This window comes from Teleopsis dalmanni, chromosome X, assembly GCF_002237135.1.
Source record: "Teleopsis dalmanni isolate 2A chromosome X, ASM223713v2, whole genome shotgun sequence".
In the NCBI taxonomy this organism is placed as follows: domain Eukaryota; kingdom Metazoa; phylum Arthropoda; class Insecta; order Diptera; family Diopsidae; genus Teleopsis; species Teleopsis dalmanni.
In genome coordinates this window covers 23,312,324-23,333,927 of record NC_051848.1, presented here as the reverse complement: position 1 = coordinate 23,333,927, position 21,604 = coordinate 23,312,324, and the positions used below count along the sequence as shown (strand labels likewise).

The following is a 21,604-nucleotide window of genomic DNA, read 5'->3' as shown; positions in this document are numbered from 1 at the left end:
TTTCATATGTTTATACCAATTAAGCCGTTTGTCAAAAGTGACCTATAGATATTTAATGCTTTCCTCCCACCGTATCTCCGTGCCACCGACGCTCATTTCTGGAGGATGCTGCCTTCTCTTTCGTGTTATGAATTGAATATTGCTTTGGTTTTGGCGTTGTTTATTTTAATCTTCCATTTCTGGAAGTATTCCACCATGCAGTCTATATTTCTCTGTAAGGTGTTACTTACATTTATGGCATCCTTATCGATATGTAACAAACCAAAAAATAAAGAGTTAAAAGTTACAACAGTCAAAGAAACCATACAAGAAGTAGGTGCTAGGCATGAAAAACAATTACTCAATCACATCAACGTAGAAGCTATTCAACTGCTAAATATTACCAATGAACTGAGAAGGCTTAAGTGAACAATACCTCATGAGTTAACATAGATAATATTGTATAATAAATTATTTGTATGGAAGCTGAACATCTTAAATCTTTGTGAGATCAAAATGAAGGGGAAGTTTTTTGTGCCAACTTTCGCATAAGAAACAATTTTGGCTCCAAAGTATGTGCGTGCGAGTTCAACCTATTTAACAACAACACAACACCAAACTATCGGTTAAAACACATTGCCAACACTGTGACCTAAAATCAATAGATTTATACGACATCAACATCTTCACGAATCACTACAGTATGTAATAAGGAAATTATAACACTAAATCTAAAAGGTTCAGGCTTTTTGACGATCGACCTAGAATGCTTACCTAAACACAACATCGTTTTCATTCAAGGACAACAAATAATCACAAGCAGGTTAAGATGTTCATACAGTACTCTTAGTAAAATCTCCGAACTAAGGCTACAACCCCCTATGGAGACATCAATTACATCAATTACTTTCAGCAGCAACTGTACAGTCGCGTCAAAACTACGCGACAACCAATATGATCAACAGCTGAAAGAGCAGAAGATTTTACAGTCATACCAGATAAATTATCTTCCAAAACAATTTCAGTCGCACAGGTATCACAGCTTCACCATAGCTTACGCAGCACTCAGTGAAACATGAATTATCCTAATTTTCATATTTTTAATGGCGCACAATAGATCTATTAAACTGTTACGGTTAAAAATTATTTAATAGAATCAAACGACAATTGAACAATCACGACGTATTAATCATGAATACACATATATATCAATATAGTCCCCTGATTAATTTTAACGAGCATCAACCCCTTTCCTAGCTAAATGTTTGCCCTTAGTAATGAACTTGTAATGAATTGTTATTCCGCAACTAATGTAACTAATGTAATGTAATGTAAACTAATGTAACTAATGTAAAAAATTGACAGTTAAAAACCGAAACAATTATATTAATTGGCAAATATGTAGGATATCTTTAACAAACTTTGTTAACTTATGGATAGATTAAAAAAAAAAAATAAATTATGGAAAACTAAAACTTACATATATATTTTACAACTGTATTTCATCTACTTCAACTTTTGCACCGATCTCATCCTCTGGAACAACATGTTCCACTTCAACAACCATAACCTCATCGAAATTTTCTTGTGAACTTTTAAGCCATTCCATTGATTTCCAATTTTCTCCATTTATGGTGTCTTGCAGTGTCATACTTCGTCTTTTCATTATTAGGCTACGGTCTTCTGATTCTGCTAATGCACTTAAGCTACAAGTAGGCGGCAAAATACGGTGTGGAAATCTTGGCGATCCTCGCACACGCTGACGTAATGCAGGTTGCGATTGTGCAATAGAAGGTCTTCTTTTATGTGGCAATATAAAATTAACTTTTGTCTCATGTACCTTAACATATCTGCCAGTAGTTTCGGTATTTTGTTGTTGAAGAGACAATTCGATGGGATCAGTACAGATAGTTGGTTTTTTCAAAAAAGTAGGATCGATTGTGGTAACGTCTAAATGTGTGCCACTTTTAGCAAACGATGCTCGATGCATAGGCTTTAAATTGTACAAATCATGCCCACTGGTTGGATCAGATTCTCGTTTTTGATTATTATAGATAGCATTGCAGGATGCAGTTTGTGATGATGGTATTAAACGTGTAAACAATCCCATATGAGATTTAAATGCTGCTTTTAAACCCTTCTGATCGGAAAGACTTGCTGTGGAACCTTTATTACTAGATGTAGTGCGTGAAAAAATGCCTCTTATGCGATTTATGATACCGCTTTTTGATTCAGTTGCCTGTTGATGTGCCAAACGCAAATTATATAAATCTTGTGCAGGTAAACATGCTTGAGTTATGGTAGGATCCTCTAATTGTGGTTGTGACGCGAAAGTAACCGAGCGTCTCATTGGTATTTGCATATATTCAGCTGATGGCCAACTAGCACGAGGTATTACTGGTGGTAATACTGATAGTAACAAGTTAGGCAAAATACCAGATATACTCGGTGTACGTGATTCATTAAGCCTAGGTAATGGCGGTATATGTGTAATTGAGTCACAAGTAACTTTAACTTCAGGCTAAAATATTTTAAAAAAATTTGTATGTGTAAATTCTGTAAAATTTGTAAGAATATGGTCTAAGATATAATTCAAACTTATTGAATTTATAAAATTTTTTAATATATCTATAGTGTAGTGTTTGTTATTGCTGTACTTACCATATGTTGGCCTGCTATTAAAGAATTCGAAGATGATGTCGTTGTAGATGCTGTTCCAGACTCTAACATGCGTTCTAACTTACGAATTTCTGCATCCAGTGTAGCTATCTCTTTTTTATAGACCCGATTTTGTACTTCAACCCGATATTGTAATTCACGCCTATCGTCGGTCGCAAAACGTCGAGTATTGCATTCCATTTTTAGTCCCATGCTATGTATAACCGGGTCAATGACATCATCTATTTACATAGAAGAGAAAATATATTGAATTAATCAACAATTTGAGTAGTTTTAAGTTTTTAATAATAATTATAATTTCAAGATTGCGTGTTTTAATTTTAAGATTGCGTGTTCAAACTATTGAGATACAGACAAACTGACCAACTAACATATATTAAAATCTTCAAATTTAAATGAATTCTACTAATTAACCTTCAAAGGAAAGAGTTACAGTACACATTTAAACCCTATCGCCCAACTTTTACTTTTTAAAGATCCTTACAAAGAATAATGATAAGAAATTAAAACAAATCAGACAGTACCATGACAACATAGTATCACATTGTTATATTTGTCAGATTTGTAGTATATGACACTGATGGTAGATTGGTGACCTTCAAAGTTACAGCTGTGTAAACCGATTTTATATTTTAGAACCCTTTCAATATATACTTCAGCAGTAAAACTTGTAAGATTTTTAGACGATATGGTTTTAACAGATCTATAATATTCAGAGATCACTACAATCGATTACCGGAGTTTAATCTTTAGATAGCATTTAGAATTGACTGAAGCAAAAAAGTTTAAATTTTGACTACAAACAGATAGATATTTGTATCCAAAGTTAAAAGGGATAGAATAAAATTTAAGTGTAAAATAACAAATCATGCTATTTAATTTCAAACACGTTTATCTTTTAAATAACATTTTTAACGAATTCTAATAAAGCTTTAAATAAAAAAAAGAACTATCAAAACGAGACTGAATTATCTATAATAAAAAATCAAATTAATAAATATGTTATATTTCTATTATAGTTGGCTGGTTGCAATAACAGGTCAATAGACTTTCCATTAAACTCAATAAACATTCCTACAACAAACCTTAAGATAGAAAAATGTAGATTTAATCCATTCTGTTGAATTGAGATAATTCAATAGGTCTTTCGATCTTACCGATGAACAATCTAATAAATTAAAAAAAAAAGTACTTTCCAAAAAACATATTTCTTCTGAATGGTAAAGCCGGGCATTCACAGAGAAAATGATAAATAGTTTCCTCAACTTTTGCAATGAGTACTTTAAGAAAAGTCAAGTTTCTCTGCGTGGGTTCCAGAACCCAATGACCTGTAAAAACCTTTTGCAGTTTTTACACGCTCACTTTTTATGACTTCGTAAGATTTAAGCTGATTGCAAGCGGGCCATGTTAAACGAGAAATCACACATGACCAATTGGAAAACACTTTTATATATATTATAGTTAAATATGTAATAAGAAAGTGTGTTTCAGAATCTGTATAAATGACTATTTGAATATTTCGAGATTAATTTCTTTTTCGAGATTTTGATAACCGGAAAAACGGTATTTTTGTTCCACTTATGCTTAATTATTTTTTATTGAACCGGAGCGAAAAAATTTCTAGTTTAAAGCCCTGATATATATTGATAGAATATACAAAATTAAAAATTAATTAGCATAAGTGAATAAATAAATTTTATAAATGAATCAATTAAACACTTTTTTAAAAATGCTGAAAAAAATTTTCCATATTTAAATTTACCTTCCATCAATTAAAGACTTCCAAAGTGATTATATTTAACCGAAACGAGTATCCTCAACACTCTTTCAATTTAAATTGTCACACATATGGAAATAAAATCTGCAAATCACCACAAATTACCCCCCAAAACAGTTTATATAGGCATTGAGGGTGCCAAAAAAAAAAATAAGGAAGTCATTAAATGTTTAAATAACCCAGTTATTATACGCCATCGGAAGCGATATAAGTGCTTGTGTAAGCCTATTTAATGTGTGTTAATTGGTATTTAATGTCGTGTTATCTTCACTGCTATGCTTTAGCACCTTGTAGACAAATACCATATATGTCGAGATTGTAGCACATGTTTGTCTAACCGATAGATACGTGTATATATACTGCGTACTGCGTGCATATATCGTTTAATATTTTTGTCTAAATTCAATTTTACTACTTACTGCGTGCCCATATATCATGCAATTTCGGTATAAAGAGCAAACATAATGTCGCTGTTGTCGAGGTGAGTATTAGCACAGTAGTTGTGATGAAAGCAAAAGTGACACGTTCTGATATTAAATTTGCCAGGACAACAACGATTGCGCTCGTTATAACAACACTATACACGGACATGCCGATATATTGCGAATCGTTCAGAGCTGGTATTTTAACATGACGTGTCTCCCAAGCCATATACACACCCACAATAAGCAATAATCCTTTATATGTGTACAAAACTCCTAGCCATATTTGTGTATGTTGTGAGCGACAGACTTCAACCTGCAAAACAAACAAACAAACAAACAAACAAACAAAAAAAAAAGTATGAGATATGAATTTATTGAGTCTGAAATTTTATAGAATTTTATAGAATTTAAAGAAATTTATGGGTAAATCCTTTAACTTTTACTTTAACTTTAGTTGCTATTTGCTTTTAATTTTATAACAATAATAATCTTCTTAATATTTACTCAGTACGAAACTATGAATTTAAGGATCAAGTTTTTAATCAAAAATACTTAAATTTATTGTCTGTAGCAATTTTCGTATTGCGTATTGTTTCCCAAAATTAAAGTTAAGTAGTCAACGCAACAATTCGAGCACTTCCACTTCCACAATTCGAGGTTCCAAAAATGACATCGAGCACGAATTGTCAGTGTAGTTTAAACCGAATTTGCATGAAATTGCAGTCGACAATTGGAAATTTAATTTCAGTAATCATTAATCCGACCGAAGGAATAAACTTTCGATACAGTCTCTCGGCAGTCTCCGCTGCCACTTATTGTTTGCTTTTAATAAGATAGAGTTCTTTTCTGTTGTTGCCCCGAAAAACTTTTAAGTGCATTGGCAATATCCGATGGCAGCAATCCATGGAGTATACAAGTCACTGGTTTGTGACTGGCAACAAAAGCAAAACTTATACTGAAAGAAAGACACGAAGAACTTCTGACACGTTCGCAAATTCATGCTGTAAGGATTCACTTTTACAAGTCCTTACAATATTGAATTGCATTGGCATTTCATATCTCATAATTTAGGGCAAACTTTATTAATGTCAGTGCATTAGCAGATTTGTGAATCTACCAGCAACAATTATTTCTAATATTCAATATTTGTAGAATGAAGTAAAGAGTGTGAGAGAACTCAAAATATTTTAAGGACAACGATAACTGCAATTCTAGCTAAAGAAAAAAATCATTTTGAACATTATTTCAATCAGGAAAGAAAATGGAATATTATAACAACCCTTGTCAACAAAGATAATGCAAATGTATGTTATTGGTAAATGGTTACCGCATATACTTGACCAAAGCACATAAAATGGGTTCAATGTGGGAAGAATTCAAGATTTCATAGCACTTAGTTGAGTGACTGCAACGTTTTAGTTTATTTGACATAAAGTTAAATCACAACTGGGTTAGTTGTTATTACTAACCCATAGAGTAGCAAGAGTAACCAAAGTATACAATACTTTAAATTTGTTCATATACAGAACTTGGTCTTTGGATAAGCTTAGTTAATTCAAGAAACGTAAAGAAAATGGAAGGAAGAAGCGGGTGAGCCCACTTTCAATATAGATCGAAATACAGGTTATTTAAAAAAATAAAGTAACTATCAAAAAAACACCGGATTTTAACCGAAAAAGCCAATATTTTTGCCGATCCAAACCGAAAACTATATATCAATCTTATTTGGCTTAGTATCAAGCAGTCCACTAGCTTATTGAAACGCATTTCTTTCAATAATATTTAAATATTTAATAATACTATTATAAACATCAAAACACACTTCAAATAAATCATTTTTCATGAAAAATAATTAAACTATATTATAAAATTCTGAACTACCTAATAAATTAACTAAATAATGAATAGACTAAATAATGAATTTAGTACATTCATCAATATGTAATCAAATAATGAATAAACTAAATAATGAATAGACCAAATAATGAGTTAATTAAATAATGAATGAACTAAATAATGAATAAACGAAATTATAAATTAATTAAAAAATGAATGAACTAAATAATGAATGAATTAAATAATGAATGAACTATATAGTAAATTAACTATATAGTAAATTAACTAAATAATGAATAGACTAAATAGTGAATAAACTAAATAACAAAGGAACTATATAATAAATAAACTAAATAATGAATGAACTAAATAATAAATAAACTAAATAATGAATGAACTATATCATGAATGACCTATATTATTAAGAAACTAAATAATGAATAAACTAAATAATAAATGAACTAAATAATGAATAAACTAAATAATGAATGTACTAAATAATAAATTAATTAAATAATGAATGAACTAAATAATAAATTAATCAAATAATGAATGAATAATAATAAATAAACTTAATAATGAATCTTGTATAGACAAAAATATCCAAGTGTTAGTCAACAAGTGTCTACGTCAATTTTGTCAATTATCAACAGATCGAATATGGACAGATCGAGCATCAAATGAACGCCTGCTGAAACAAACGACACAAAAAGCAGCACAAAATCAGATAAAAATGAGAAATTGGAAGTGGATAGGCCATACGCTTAGACAACTGAAAGATAGCATAGCGAGACAAGCGTTGGCATGGAATCCACAAGGTAGCAGATGACCTAGTGCACCAGTGAAAAATAGAGAAGAACAATCGAGAGTGAGGTAGCTGAAGCAGGATATACATGAAGCGCCATCTATAGAGAAGCAACAAATAGACTCAGATTTAGAAGAATTATTGAGGCCCGACAGTAGGGACAATAGAAGTTGTAGTAGTAAATAATGAACTACAATAATGCAATAGTTTATTGATGTGAATAAACTTAAAAAATAATATATTAGTTTATTTTTATAAAAGTGAATATTAAAACTGGTTTCTCAAATTAGACACCTTAAAATTTTATATTCAAAATACATATATAGCGAATATTTTTTTATTATTAAATACATTTGTGTAAACTTTACATTTATTATAACATAACAAAGAATTTGTCCTCTTCAACCTCCTAAACATATTTTTGGATTTCACATATGTGGGAGCTTTGTCATTAGTGTGGGTTGCAAATTATTAGAAATATTTAACATGTATTTATTGGGATTGTAACAAATGTGAAATGGATGAATGGATATGTATTTATAATAATAAAAAAAAAATTTTTTTTTAATATTATATGTTTCAGACTTGATTAAGTATACTGTACGTGTAGTGTATTTTTAACAAAAATAAATCACTGCACACTTTTGAGTTAAATTTTTGCTAACTGGTATTATTTATATATACTAATTTACAGCTTAAAACGTAAATAAATTCTACTTATTAATAACATAATATAATTTAAGGTTTAATGCTCACCTGTGGTTGATACACAACACTACGATCAAGGCTATTAATTTCCAAAGTCAAGTTATGCAAATGACGTTCCATGGGATCTGTAACCACCCACAAAGTAACCACTAACGCATCAACGAGCAAAAGACCACAAACAAGCAGAATAAGTTGTATGTCCTGTAGCATTTTATCCTTAAAAACGCTGCCTGTACATGTGAAAATGCGATGGACTCGATATGTTTTGGCAAACATTGAACCAAATGCAAGCGAAAATCCTGCAGAAAGTAAGTACACACGAGCCTGTAAATAAGATCAGACCTATAGTTAGTTACTTTAAATATAAAATAAATCAATTTTTTTAATTTAAAAAATACTATGATATTTAATATTTAACAGTACAGAAAAAAGTTTATTTAATAAAGACTTACAAATATTATAGTGACTTTGTTTTACAAGCGAATTTGCTAAATGCACACTAAAGTAGTATTTGAGTCTTTCCTACACAATGCGTATAAGGATTTTCTGAACATACTGAAATCCTTATTATCCAATATATCAAATTCAGCTTCAGTATTTCTGATATGAACACAATTTTAACAAAAGTTCTCTTACATAAAAAAAATATATAGAAATAAAAAAATAAATAAAAAAAACAACATCAGAAAGTTTTCGCATGCCAGAGGCTAAAGGATATTATAGTCTATAGCAAACTTTTATATTTGCATTGTCCTGTACATATATTACAGGACTATATGCAAACAACACAAAACGACACTTATGTATTCAAGCTTGCACGTCTCCGTATGGACATACTCATGTAGTGAGTCTGAAGTCTGTCAGAGGGTAGACCTCGAGTATGTAGAATTGTTCGATTTTTGGCAGTGGAAACAATAAACTTCATTACTCGGTACATTTTTTGGTTTTCTACGATGTTTTTGTGTTGTTGCCTCAGAGCTGTAGCTGTTAATTAGCAGTGCAAAAACTGTTGGATTATGAAATTGAAAAATATCAGGGAATAATTGAACCATCAGCAACAATTTATATAAGCAATTTTATCATTTTCGATAAAAAATAAGAAATGAAAAAATATTTGTGAGTAAATAGAAGTGAACAAAGCATAGCGAAAGAAAGCACTCATAAAAAATGCAGTGAAAGTTACTGCCAATAAATAAAATATTACTCCACTTTTATGGAAAAGGCTTGCCAAAGCTAACTCTCACAGCTAATAGATGTCTTTAAAGTTTAAAGTTACTACATTTATGAAAGACCAAAAAATAAAGTTCGTAAGTTGCTCTAAGCGTTTTTTGACTTATTTAAAAACTGTTGGTGAGGTCAAAGAGAAGTTTAATATAACCACAAGAAACTTATATATTGCAAATATATAAAAATGTCGAACGAGATACTACAATTCAAAAATCACATACATTTAAGAAAAAAAATAAATAAAATAAATCATAACAAAAAAAATGAGTCAAATAAATCACGACTCATTGTTAGTTGTACCGTGTTTCCACTGCATCTAAATCAACTTATATTATTTAACTTAAAATTTGGGCGTTCTCATTGGCATAACTTGTTTTATGCATGTGAATAGCATAGGGCTGACGCACTGGATAGATACCAAAACACGCAAAACTATTTTGCTGTTTATACAAAAATCGACTCTACATATCACATCAGCGTATCGCACTATCTCAGCGGAAGCAAATCTTGTAATGACAATTGTAACACCAATTGATCAACCAATAAAGGAGGGATAAACGACTATTTTACTCAACAAATGGAAATAGATCAGAACTAAACCATCGCTAGTTGGAGCAAAAGCACGCGAAGAAGATGAACAGCTAGATTGAGAACTAATATAATCATCTGATTATATCGGTGGAAATCGACAAATTACTATCTCACTCAGGATATTTTTGCAAGTACCTATAACACATGGAGCAAGGCGGATCTTCCCAGTTGCATTTATGACGACAGAGACTGCGACGATGCAGGGCACACCTTCTTTTACTGCAATGGGTGAATCACATTTAAAGAAGAAATAATAGTCCAGATTGAACCAATTGAGAACAGAATAGAAAACATTAGAGCGGACTGAGAGAACTGCTGAACGATGCTGCATGTGAATCAAGTCCTTAAAGCGATGATATTAGACTTGGAAAGGAGTAGCAGAAACTAGGGTTATAAATAGAGCAGACACAAAAAAATGTGGTAAAAAAAATAGAGAGGTCGCAGATAAAGAATCAAAAGAGCATGACTTATAACACCAATATAAAAGAGACCCCTCCCGAAGTAATGCTTCTTTTACGTAATGTAAGATAAGACAAAATCCACAAGTTCTCGTTTAGACTGAATTAGTTGTACTCTAAGGAATCTACTAACATGTTCTATGTTATGGAAAATAATGTATTCGATGTAATAATTAGACGTTGTCATCGAATAAAGATGATTGAATCCCGAAGCATTTTAAAAGAGTTGCAGTCATAAAAGAACATTTTCTAAGAGTGTTGAAGACGGTATCTTAAAAAGCGCACGAATAATATATAGAGTATTGGGACAGATGTCTATATGGTTATTTTGCATTTGATGGGACTTATTTTGAAGATAAGTTGTGTTTTGATTGATTAATGATTTATTTGTGTTTTGCGTAATAGCATACTCTACTGAAACAAATGGAAAGCAACTCGCAAAAGATGTTTACTTTAATAGAGTTCTTCATAGAGTGAAAACTGCATTGAATGAGCTACTCATCACCAGCGCACTTTTGTATGTTCAAGAGGGATGTTCGGCAAAGAAGGGTTAAGTTTTTTAAAATAAAATTATTAAAACAAATCTTGTTTAAGAAATCTATCCACTCTAGAGGGTCCATTGTTAAGAAAGTTTTCGCTGTAAGTATTTATTACTTACTTACTGTAGTTCTCTTCTCCTTGTGAAGCATAGGGCCTCTTCTTATCTGAGGTATTCATACTTAGATTCAATTTCATATCACTTATGTAGAGTAGAAAATGTTTTATAATTGAAATTCAATCAATAGGCTGACAGTGAAGGCTGTTAGCCTTTTAAATAACCTTTTCCTTTTTTAAATAATACAATATTAAAATATAAAAAAATAAATGAATATCTTAAAATGTTTGTTATAATTATTTAAAGTATTTTTAATCCCTTTAATGTGATAACTCACCGTGCAAACAGTGGCAAAAGAGTCCGCTGCCGATGGCAGTGTAGAAAAATCCAAACCCAAAAGTATGACAGCAGCGTAAACGCAAATGCATCCGACCGCTGTTATATTGCTTAACTTCGGACTGGAAAGTTTAATAGCTCTGCAAAATTCGATCATAAGAAATTAATAACTCAATTGAATATTTATTTGAAAATGAAATGGTTAACAATTATTTACGTCAGTTCAAAATGTATATAAAAATGTTATTTCTGTAATTATATATAAAATTCATAATTGCCACTTTTGCATTCCTTCCCACAACAAATCAGCACTGTGAGCTTAATACACACGGACTGATGGATGGACGAATCAACAGACAGACGAGCAGACAATTAACAATTTACAATTTACAATTAAAATTTAAATTACAAATTATAAATATTTTTTTACAGAACAGATGAATATATAATTGCACATGAATATATAATTGCATAAATATACACAATAAATAATTGCATGAATACGAAAAACCAAAAAAAGTTTCAAGACAATACATAATTAAGTATATAATTCAAATGGTATATCAACTATTTAATTAATTTTATACTAATATTTTTAATATACGAGATATAATCGGTATAACTCCTCCTTCTAAATTATACGCTTAACATTATATGCAAAGATATAAATATTGTGCCTAAAGCACTTTACACCGATTATCCCACAATACAGACTCATCCCCGACCATCAATTCGGTTTTCGCCAAAAACATAGCACGATATGTTAGAACAAATTCATAGACTTGTCAGACATATTCACAACGCGAATAGATAATAAGAAATATTGCACTGCGGCATTTATAGATATTTCACAAGTATTTGAACGAGTATGGCATACGTACCTGCTTTTCAAACTAAAACTATATCAATCCCTCGATATTCTAACATTGATCTAATCAAACCTCTCGATAAGGCACTTTTTCATTGACCGTGGTAATGAAACCACAAAACTTCATGATATAGGAGCAGGACCACCTCAAGGTAGCATAATGGGACCAATGATTTGTCTTTTATATACTGCCGACCTTCTCCTTACCGATGAGTGTGTAATCGGTGTAATTAACTACTTTATCAGTTGACAGTGACCCAATTTGTACTTCCACCAAACTACAAATCTGCCAACAATGTTGCTCTCTGGATGAAGAATTGGCGTACCAAACCAAATGAAACAAAAATATGTCCAGGTAACATTTAGTACAAAACGTTTTACTTGCCCGCCTGTTTTTGTAAACAATGCCTAATCACCATAAGCTGTAAAAAAAAATACTTGGATATACATCTGCGTAACATAAACTAACCTGGAGAACACACATATTCAAAAAGCGTAAAATCTTGGGTCTCAAATCGCGAAAGTGATTTTATTTTCTTAATCGAAATTCCAAACTGTTACTTGATAATAAGCTGTTTATATATAAAACCTGTACTAAAACCTATATGGAGTTATAGAGTCCCATTATGGGGTACTACAGCAGACTCAAACCTGGCAATTATACAGCGAATCAAATCTAAAACACTACGCATGATCAAAAGTGCACCTCCGTATATAACGAAGGGTTAATATTTTAACCCTTATTTTAGTGGCCTTTACAGTTTTGAAGTGCAAGCCAGTTCAAATCCTTGAGATGAGACATTCTGCAGACAAGAGTTATTGGAAAATCATTCTTAGTGATCAAAGAAGTTCCCGCAGGTGTACATTCGCAAAAGTTTCGTCTAAACCCAACAGCTATTGAAAAATATGCTAAACTATACACTATAAAAACGAATTAAGCGCTTAATCTACTTAAAAACTAAACTCAACTCCTAAAATTCCTAGTAAGACACTAAGAGGTTCGCTCAAATATAGGGCAGAGGCGCTGATTGACTTCAATTCGAATAAATAAAACAGAGAAAAACACATTGTCTCACATCTATACGTCTATCCTATTCTCTTTTTACTACTCTTCCCACATAACATATATCATCGTTTTTCCCATATCCATAGCATTTAACATACATAATTGTGAAAAGTTGCATTTGAATTGGGCCACCCTGTTTACACATAAACAGGGTGGCCCAATTCTAACATCATAACAATGGGATAGATAGGATAGATATCATCATTGTTTGAATATTTTTCAAAATTCTATGTCTATATTTAACTAAAATGGAAAGCACACCCGACAAATAATAAAAGTGGGTAATTAATCCATTTTAAATGCACACAAATACTCACTTTAATTTCCTAAAGTGCAAATTGAATGCCAGAAATGCAATTGCCAATGATATACCAACAGACGACAGTGTGGCGATGGTGTAAAATGCTAATGGCGCAATTGTGGCCACGCGCACTTTAAGTATCCGCTTAGCTATTGGCACCTGACCACTGTGCCATTTCACCGTTTTACAACGTGGACAATAAAAATCCAATGAATTTTCAGCTGGATAATATAATGCGACTGGCTCCAAGACACCATTTTGTATTTGATAAAAAGCTGTGGTACCAATGCGATCCGGCCCACTAAACGATACAGGACCCTTTCGAGTTGTTATTGTTGCCGTTTTTTAATTCAAAGAATTCGTTTTGATGTTTGTTTTTGTGGTTTCGGTAGTGATTTTATGGACGCAGAACCCATTTGTCCAAAGATGTTGTTTGTTTATATGCAAAAAAAGGAAAAAAAAAAACAAAAAAGTAAATATTAAAGAAAACAGAAATTTAATAACATTTATAAGTTTTATTCAAATTAAACAAGAGTAAAAAAGTTAAGATTGAAATGTTTCTTATAAAATTTTTATTTTCTTTGCGGAGCCAATTGTGTGACATAAAATAAAGGATGGAAGGATGGCATAAATTAAAGGATGCCATAAATTGAAGAGTTAAGAACTGTTCAAAAAGCCTTTAAAAAATTTAATTATACTCGAACAGTTGGTGCCGGAATCATGAAATTTTTTTACAATTTCGGTGCGTCGTAAAGAAGCACTGGAGTACGTTGTAAATAGAATAAAATAAATGCTTTAGCCTAGACCATTAATTCTCTTGAATGCAGTTACTACGACCGTCACAAGGTCAAACTCCAAGCAAATTGATACACATACATTTATACACACACACACACACACACGTAACTATGCTTGCTTGCCACTCACTCTACAGTGATGGCTAAAATTGTGTATTTTGAATTTGTTATATTCTTTAATTGACATAACCTCAACGCATGATTTATGATTAACAGTTAGTTTAATAAACAACAGACACTTGATATTTTGATACAACTATTATAAAATATGTTTCGAATATTAAATGTTTTAAACAAATATTTTAATAAAGCAATCATTTGTTGCTTGTTATTTAATATAAAATTAATTGTTGTATAAACACTACATTTCACGCATTCAAATATTAAAACACAAATATAAATTATTAATCCGATATTACACTTCTGTGAGCATGTAATATTCTTATAAATGCAATTTCTAGACACTGATTTATTGGATAGAAAAAAAAAACTACATTCATCAGACATTAAAACTGCACTACTACTAAAATACAATTGGAACACAAACCACATAACGACGAAGCACCAAAATTCTGAGAACCAAAAAAACTTAAAACTCCGCTGCATTATCAAATATTACTGTTTCTCACACTTATTGTTTTAAGTATTTATTCTTTCAAAACTTCCACATAATGAATATTTTATTTAATATTTTATTATTTTATTTATTTAATATTTTATTTATTTAATACTTTAATTGTTCCAACGATCTTACAAGATTAATCGCCACACTTTATTCTCAATCCAATTAGAGTCACTTGAAACTAGTAAAAGGAAGAGTAAAAGACATTACTTAACACAGAACAAAGAACTCATGTACAGGTATTGTTTGATGCAAAACAAGCAAATAACAATATTTGATTTTTTCTGACTATTACTAGTTACCCAGTAGTAAAAGTTCTTTTCTTATATCGGCCGAAATTTCTATGATAGAGAATTGTACAATATAACCATAGCTTATTGTAAATAGTTTTTAGGAATGCATAAAATATTCATAAAAACTTAAACAAAAATGTTATTTATCATATATATATGTATTATGTATGCAAAATACAAATTTTGTGAGAGTAAATAAAAGGTGTGGACACATGAAAAATTTAACAATCAAATTACAATGACACTTCATGTGAGTGGTTATTTTTGGTTTTTGATTTCAAATGTCATTTCAAAACTACAGAAATCTATTATATGATTTTTATATTTCTCGTTTGTGCTCACTCGTATTGTCACTTTTAAAATATATAAAACATTCTGTGCTTCAATACAACTTATTTGTTATGAAAGTATGCATTTTCCTGTTAGAATATATCTTTGATAACTGCTAATTACTGTTAAATCAAGAAAAAGAGTAATTGAATGTTGAATTTAGTCATTTATAATTTGGTAGTTTAAGTTTTACATTATTAGGCTTTTTTTTTGTTAGCATGTCACAAAAGAACAAATAAAATATATAATACTTTCGATGGCAACTCTGGACAAAATGGAGATTTTGTTCGGCTTATATGTACAAACTAGGTAATAAAATTTAATGTTGAAATTTCGAATGAAATGAATAATTCATTTCATATTTGAGCGCTGCTGATTTATCAACTGAAAAATGTTGCCATCATCATATCACCAAAATTTGAAATATTTGTTATTTAACAGGCATAAATCAGCTTATGTAGTTTTAGCTGCAGTAGAAATGTAATATTATGCGAAATGAAATTTTGATTCCTATCTAGATCATATGTATATATAGCCAGTTTTAACTTCTGTAGTACGTGATAAGATTAAAAATATTTTTCATGCATCATTTTTAAAAATATATTTATATATAAAGTGATTAAAAGTCATGGTCAACAATAATTCCACGAATTCCCGTTGGGTAGCTTGATTAAGTATTTCACAAGAATTTGAAAAAACTTTTTTACGCTTTACACCTTTTGTTATCATTCTTTTGTGCATTCTTTTGCACGCAATAAAATGACTAAATTTTTCTAGTGCCGGGGAAATTCCATTTCAAAATGAAATTATAAGAATTGACATTATTACTACAAAATAAAAAGATTTTGCTGTTATTTACTAAAGTTGTTCATTTTGTATTAATATTAAGACGTAAAATAATAATCTATAATTTTTCGATAGTGAACAATTAGACAAGTAATTAAATGACAAAATATTATTTAATGGAAATAAGAGTACAAATTTTATAATTGTTATTTATCCAAAAAAAAAAAGATAAATATTTTTCTTCAGTTTTCGTAAATATTTGGAAAATAAAAGAATTTATTTAACGGCAAATTGGATTACTCACCGATACGCCTAAAAAATTGAGCTTGCCCATTTGCTGTAGAAACTCCCATGCCATGTCGCTGCGTGTGTAATCAAAACTGTCCAATTTCGATTGAATTCCAAACTTACGCCAATGCTCCTCAGCTGCACGCAATGCCAAAGCAATCGCCCAAACGGCATCGTACGTTTGTGGTGCGTACCTTGAAACGAAAGCATTGTCCTCCTGAACAATTTGCTCACCAGCTCTTTGAGGATTTATTGATTTTTGTTGCGATTGTTGCTGTTCATGCTGTTGACGCTGCTGCAGATGCTGTGGCCATTGTTTATAGTTCTTGACTTTTGAACTTATTAAAGAGTTATTAGCAGCTTCCTTTTCCGCTGATGTAGTCGCAATTAAGTTTCGGAACTGTACAAACTGTTTACGCAGTTGTGCATTGAACATGTTGTTGTTCTGGAAATGTATATAAACATGGACGTTCATATAAATCTATATATATACGTAAAAAAAAACACATACAGACAACAGAGCGGAAAAAAGTCAAAGTTAAAATCAATTTCCCAAGTTTGTGATTACCGAAATTGTGAGTTACGTTGGTTTTTGTGACGCTACTTTCTCATTTTTCAAAACAATGGAAGAAGGGGACGAAAATGTTATACAAATCCTGTAGTGGCTTGAAAAGTGTTATGATGACTCTGCATCGCTGAAGTTAACTTTTTGATTGTGGTTTGCGGAATCGATACTGTAGAACAATTTGGGAGGCCGAAGCTGTTGATTTTTTTTCAAAACTCACAGTATTATATTAAAACTACCGTAAAGTGGTTCAAAGAGATTTTTGGTACTTTAAATATATTGGAACAACGAATAAATCCAAATTACATGCAGGTTTGATAATGGAAACGGTGTGTTTAGCATGTTCAGATACCACAAAGTATAAGGTCTTAACAGCTATTACACCTTCCTAAAACGGCCGAGTTTACATCCTGAAGCCACTCGTCAATGTTGACGACCAAGTGCCGCTCATCACCCTACAAAGAGGTTTTACAAAACGTAGAGCATATAGCTCACCATAAAAGACAAAATTACGTTTTCAAAACAATAAAATGAAGATAATGTTGAACGTTCTCTTTGATTCAAAAGGAATTGTTCATAACGATTTCATTCCAAAAGTTCACATGGCGAATGCAGAATATTATATAGTAGTTCTACAATAATATCACTTGATTATAATTGTATTCATAAAATTATATCACCTGATTTTACTCCCTGCAACTTCTAGCTATGCGAACCGTGCTTGAAATTAGGAAGATAGAGAGAGACGAAGATATTCAGAGGAAGATATTTAGACGAAAGAAATAATATCAAGAAGGTCCCGAGCGAGAAGAAATTGAGAAATGTAGAAATAGGAATGATGCCCGCAAGTTTCGTCAAAAATTTAATCGTCCGAGTCCTGGGCTTAAAGGGCTAGAGTATTAATCTGTAAAGACGAAATTGGTGATTTGATTACGAAAACACAGACTGTATTGAAAGTATTTGATGTCTCCAAACTATGATGATAACATCAATTTCACCTTTGGACAAATGCTCTCGGAATCCCCAATCGAAAATGATGGTGTTAAAATTCTACCACCTAGCCATGATATAATAAAATAATGAATTATTATTTCTTAATGTTTTTATTGAATGATTATTATTATTGATTATTTATTATTTGTTATTATTATTTATTGCTTATTATTTTTTATTATTATTTATTGCTTATTATTTTTTATTATTATTTATTATTATTATTTATTATTATTATTTTTATTATTATTATTATTTATTATTATTATTATTTATTATTATTATTATTAATTTCATTTATTATTATTATTGTTAATTTATTTATTTTTATTATTATTATTATTTATTATTTTTTAATTTATTATTTATTATTATTATTATTATGATTATTTATTATTATTATTATTATTATTATTTAATTCATTATTATTATTGATTGTTTATTATATGTTATTATAATTGATTGTTTATTATTTTTTATTATTGTTGTTTTTTATCATAATTATTGCTTGATTATTATTATTAATTATTTTAAGTATTCTTAATATTATTGATACTAAATTATATTATATTATATATTGCGTAGTCAGTTAGGGGCGTAGTCAGGATTATGCTAAAGTAAGTAATGGCTATACTTAGAAAATTTTTTTAATTATGACAAGATTTTAAAGTAGAATTAATTGTCTTGTATTTAATCCTTATTTTAAAAATTTCTGTGTATCACAGTGCATATTTTTCTATTAAATAAAATAATTTATGCCAATTTGAATATTACATATTGTTTACTATCTATCAACATCTTCAATTTTAATTTAATTTTACTTTAATAGAATATACAATAGACTATGAGTTCCTGATATTTACATTACACGAATTACTGTCGGATATTATAATTTTTCGAACAGAATTTGTTACAAGTATTATTTCACAATTATTTTTATGACGGACCATTACATCGTTTACTGCTAATAAAATACATTCATTTATTTTATATGACTTCTCTTAACACTCCTTCTCTAGGACAATGTAGATATAACCGTAAAATTTATTTAATAAGCTCATTTAAGGATTCATTCCGAATCATTACTTAATACAAATGTCAAAATCCTTAATTTATGTCCAAAAATGATGCTGCAATAGAAACACATAAAATTTATATTTTCTTACAAATATATATTTGTATACACGAGCATTCATAGATACTATGAGTATTATTCGATTACATTTAACATAAATTGAATTACTCCTATACTCGTATATCCAACTTTGGCTTTCCTAATCAAATAAATCATTTTTATCATTGTCTTGTCAACACATTCCCAGCTAAAGGTTGATGGTCTTTTTTATGCCATCGGTTTGTGCCGTTTCAGTCATGAAACCACCGAATAAATATAAACAAATAAACAAACCAACAATGTGCCTAAACAAACGACCGCACCGCAGGAGAGAAGGAGCTTATGCCACAAGTGTGCCTAACTTTTCGAGTAAAAGGAATACCTACCAAACCGCTTAGGCTTATATTGGTTCCCACGATGCTGTTGTGACTTGAGACAATAATCAAATTCTCAACTGCCTCTTGTAATTCAGCGGCACTGCAGTGGGTATCAGCGGCGGGCAGAGCGTTCCACCATGGCGCACCCATGCTCTCGTGCAGAATCCAAGCGTAGTCTGCCCCGAACATACGCAGTCGATAGGCTTCACAGAGTATTTGCGGCGCTAAATCTTGCGAAAAACTACCGATTATTATACGCGTATCTTTTTCCTAAGGGTAAAAAAAAACGAGAAAACAAAATTGATGTAATAGTAATAAAATAAAGGAGATGAAAATGAAAATAGGCTTTTATTTAGTTTTTTGCTTCACGGGTAGGCGTGAATGGTGTTGTGGAGTTTGTATATTTTGTGATTTCGTGTTATTTTCTCAAGTATTTTTCAATCATCATAAAAATATTTTCCCTAGTAGTTGCGAGAAGTGTGTGAGGGTTGATTGATCAATTTAGTGTTACAGCAATTGCCATGGATTACAAATTATCTAATTACATATTTCATTTTAATTACTTAACATTAACCATCAATCTAATTATTTGGTGTTATTTAGAGCCTTCGTTAAATTCTAATAAATCAAACATTTAATGAAATAAATATCATTTACAGCTTCTCCCTCACACTGCGCTAATGAAATGAAAAAGACTTATGGATTTAAAGTTTGCTTTTAAATTTAAATGATTTAAGATATATGAATATTTTATAATTAAAGACTTCAGACTTCACCAAAAATCGTATATAGAGAATCATTTAAGGTTGGTTAAAATATTAAGAAGGGGTTTGACTCCCAACATACCATGTAGTAAGCGCTACTGCCAAAAGTATAAAGATACATACTTATCTTAAACTTGATGAATTTTGAGTTTATCACAGAGTGGAACAATTGAATTGCAATTGTGACTTAAGCCAAAGCTTAAGTCACAGGTGTGTTTGGTTGGTTCATTTTGCTTTGACTTACGTTCTTACGAAACGTACCGACTAATTGATCCTTAAGCCCAAACCATGCGCGTAAGTAGAGGCAAAATTTAGGGAAGAGGTGTTAATGTATTAACTTTCTGCTACTCTAATCTAAAGTGTCTTAGAAATAGCTTTTATTTTTTAGTGCTGCAAAATGCAAAAGATAAAATTTACTATTAAATGAGGTGCCAATGCAGAATCGTACTGTATCGTCTAGTGACTACCATTATTTCTATTTCTTTGCAGACGGATTCTTAAAATCTTTTAACACTTTTTAAAGCAGACATTGATATTAAACGTAACGATAAGATTTAAGCTATAATAGTGGACCATTACGGTCGTTTGTCACTCTTGCCATAGAGTCCAAACCTTCAGTTATCTGCTAAATGGAGCTTTGTCACTGTCATGGCTCTATAACCACTTATATGGTTATCGACCCATGCCTTCAGTGTATTGCCTAATGACAATACCCAGACACGGTGAAGGCTAATCACTGCAGAAAAAAATAATATAACTATGAAGTACTTGTGTAATATAAGAGTGTGGACTGATTCAACTAAAATAGTTGTCAAAGATTCAAAAGTCTATTTTTTGTGATCACTGTTTTGAGTTCATGAAAATCTTGTGATTTGTGAAGAAGATTATTTTAAAGTAAAACTTTTATTTTAATAGAGACATATAAATGCACATTTATACCCGACTTTTTGAATAAGTCACAAACACAAAATTTTGCTGTTAAAATTTGAAACTAGTTGAGTTTACAAAAGGGTTATACCTAGA

At 30.6% G+C, this 21,604-nt stretch overlaps 1 protein-coding gene across 1 annotated transcript in view; it reads right to left on the bottom strand.

Annotated features, from left to right (window-relative positions):
* Positions 1 to 1,347: 1,347 nt before the first annotated feature.
* LOC119688240 (gamma-aminobutyric acid type B receptor subunit 2) overlaps positions 1,348 to 21,604 on the bottom strand; it is a 28,446-nt gene continuing 8,189 nt past the window's right edge. The window contains exons 4-11 of the mRNA XM_038102920.1: positions 19,827 to 20,087; positions 16,784 to 17,212; positions 13,668 to 13,969; positions 11,418 to 11,556; positions 8,258 to 8,533; positions 4,855 to 5,173; positions 2,641 to 2,879; positions 1,348 to 2,500 (exon numbers count right to left, since the gene is read on the bottom strand). Coding sequence (XP_037958848.1) covers positions 1,469 to 2,500; positions 2,641 to 2,879; positions 4,855 to 5,173; positions 8,258 to 8,533; positions 11,418 to 11,556; positions 13,668 to 13,969; positions 16,784 to 17,212; positions 19,827 to 20,087 — 2,997 coding nt within the window. The 3' untranslated portion in view covers positions 1,348 to 1,468. The remainder of the gene's footprint in view (positions 2,501 to 2,640; positions 2,880 to 4,854; positions 5,174 to 8,257; positions 8,534 to 11,417; positions 11,557 to 13,667; positions 13,970 to 16,783; positions 17,213 to 19,826; positions 20,088 to 21,604) is intronic.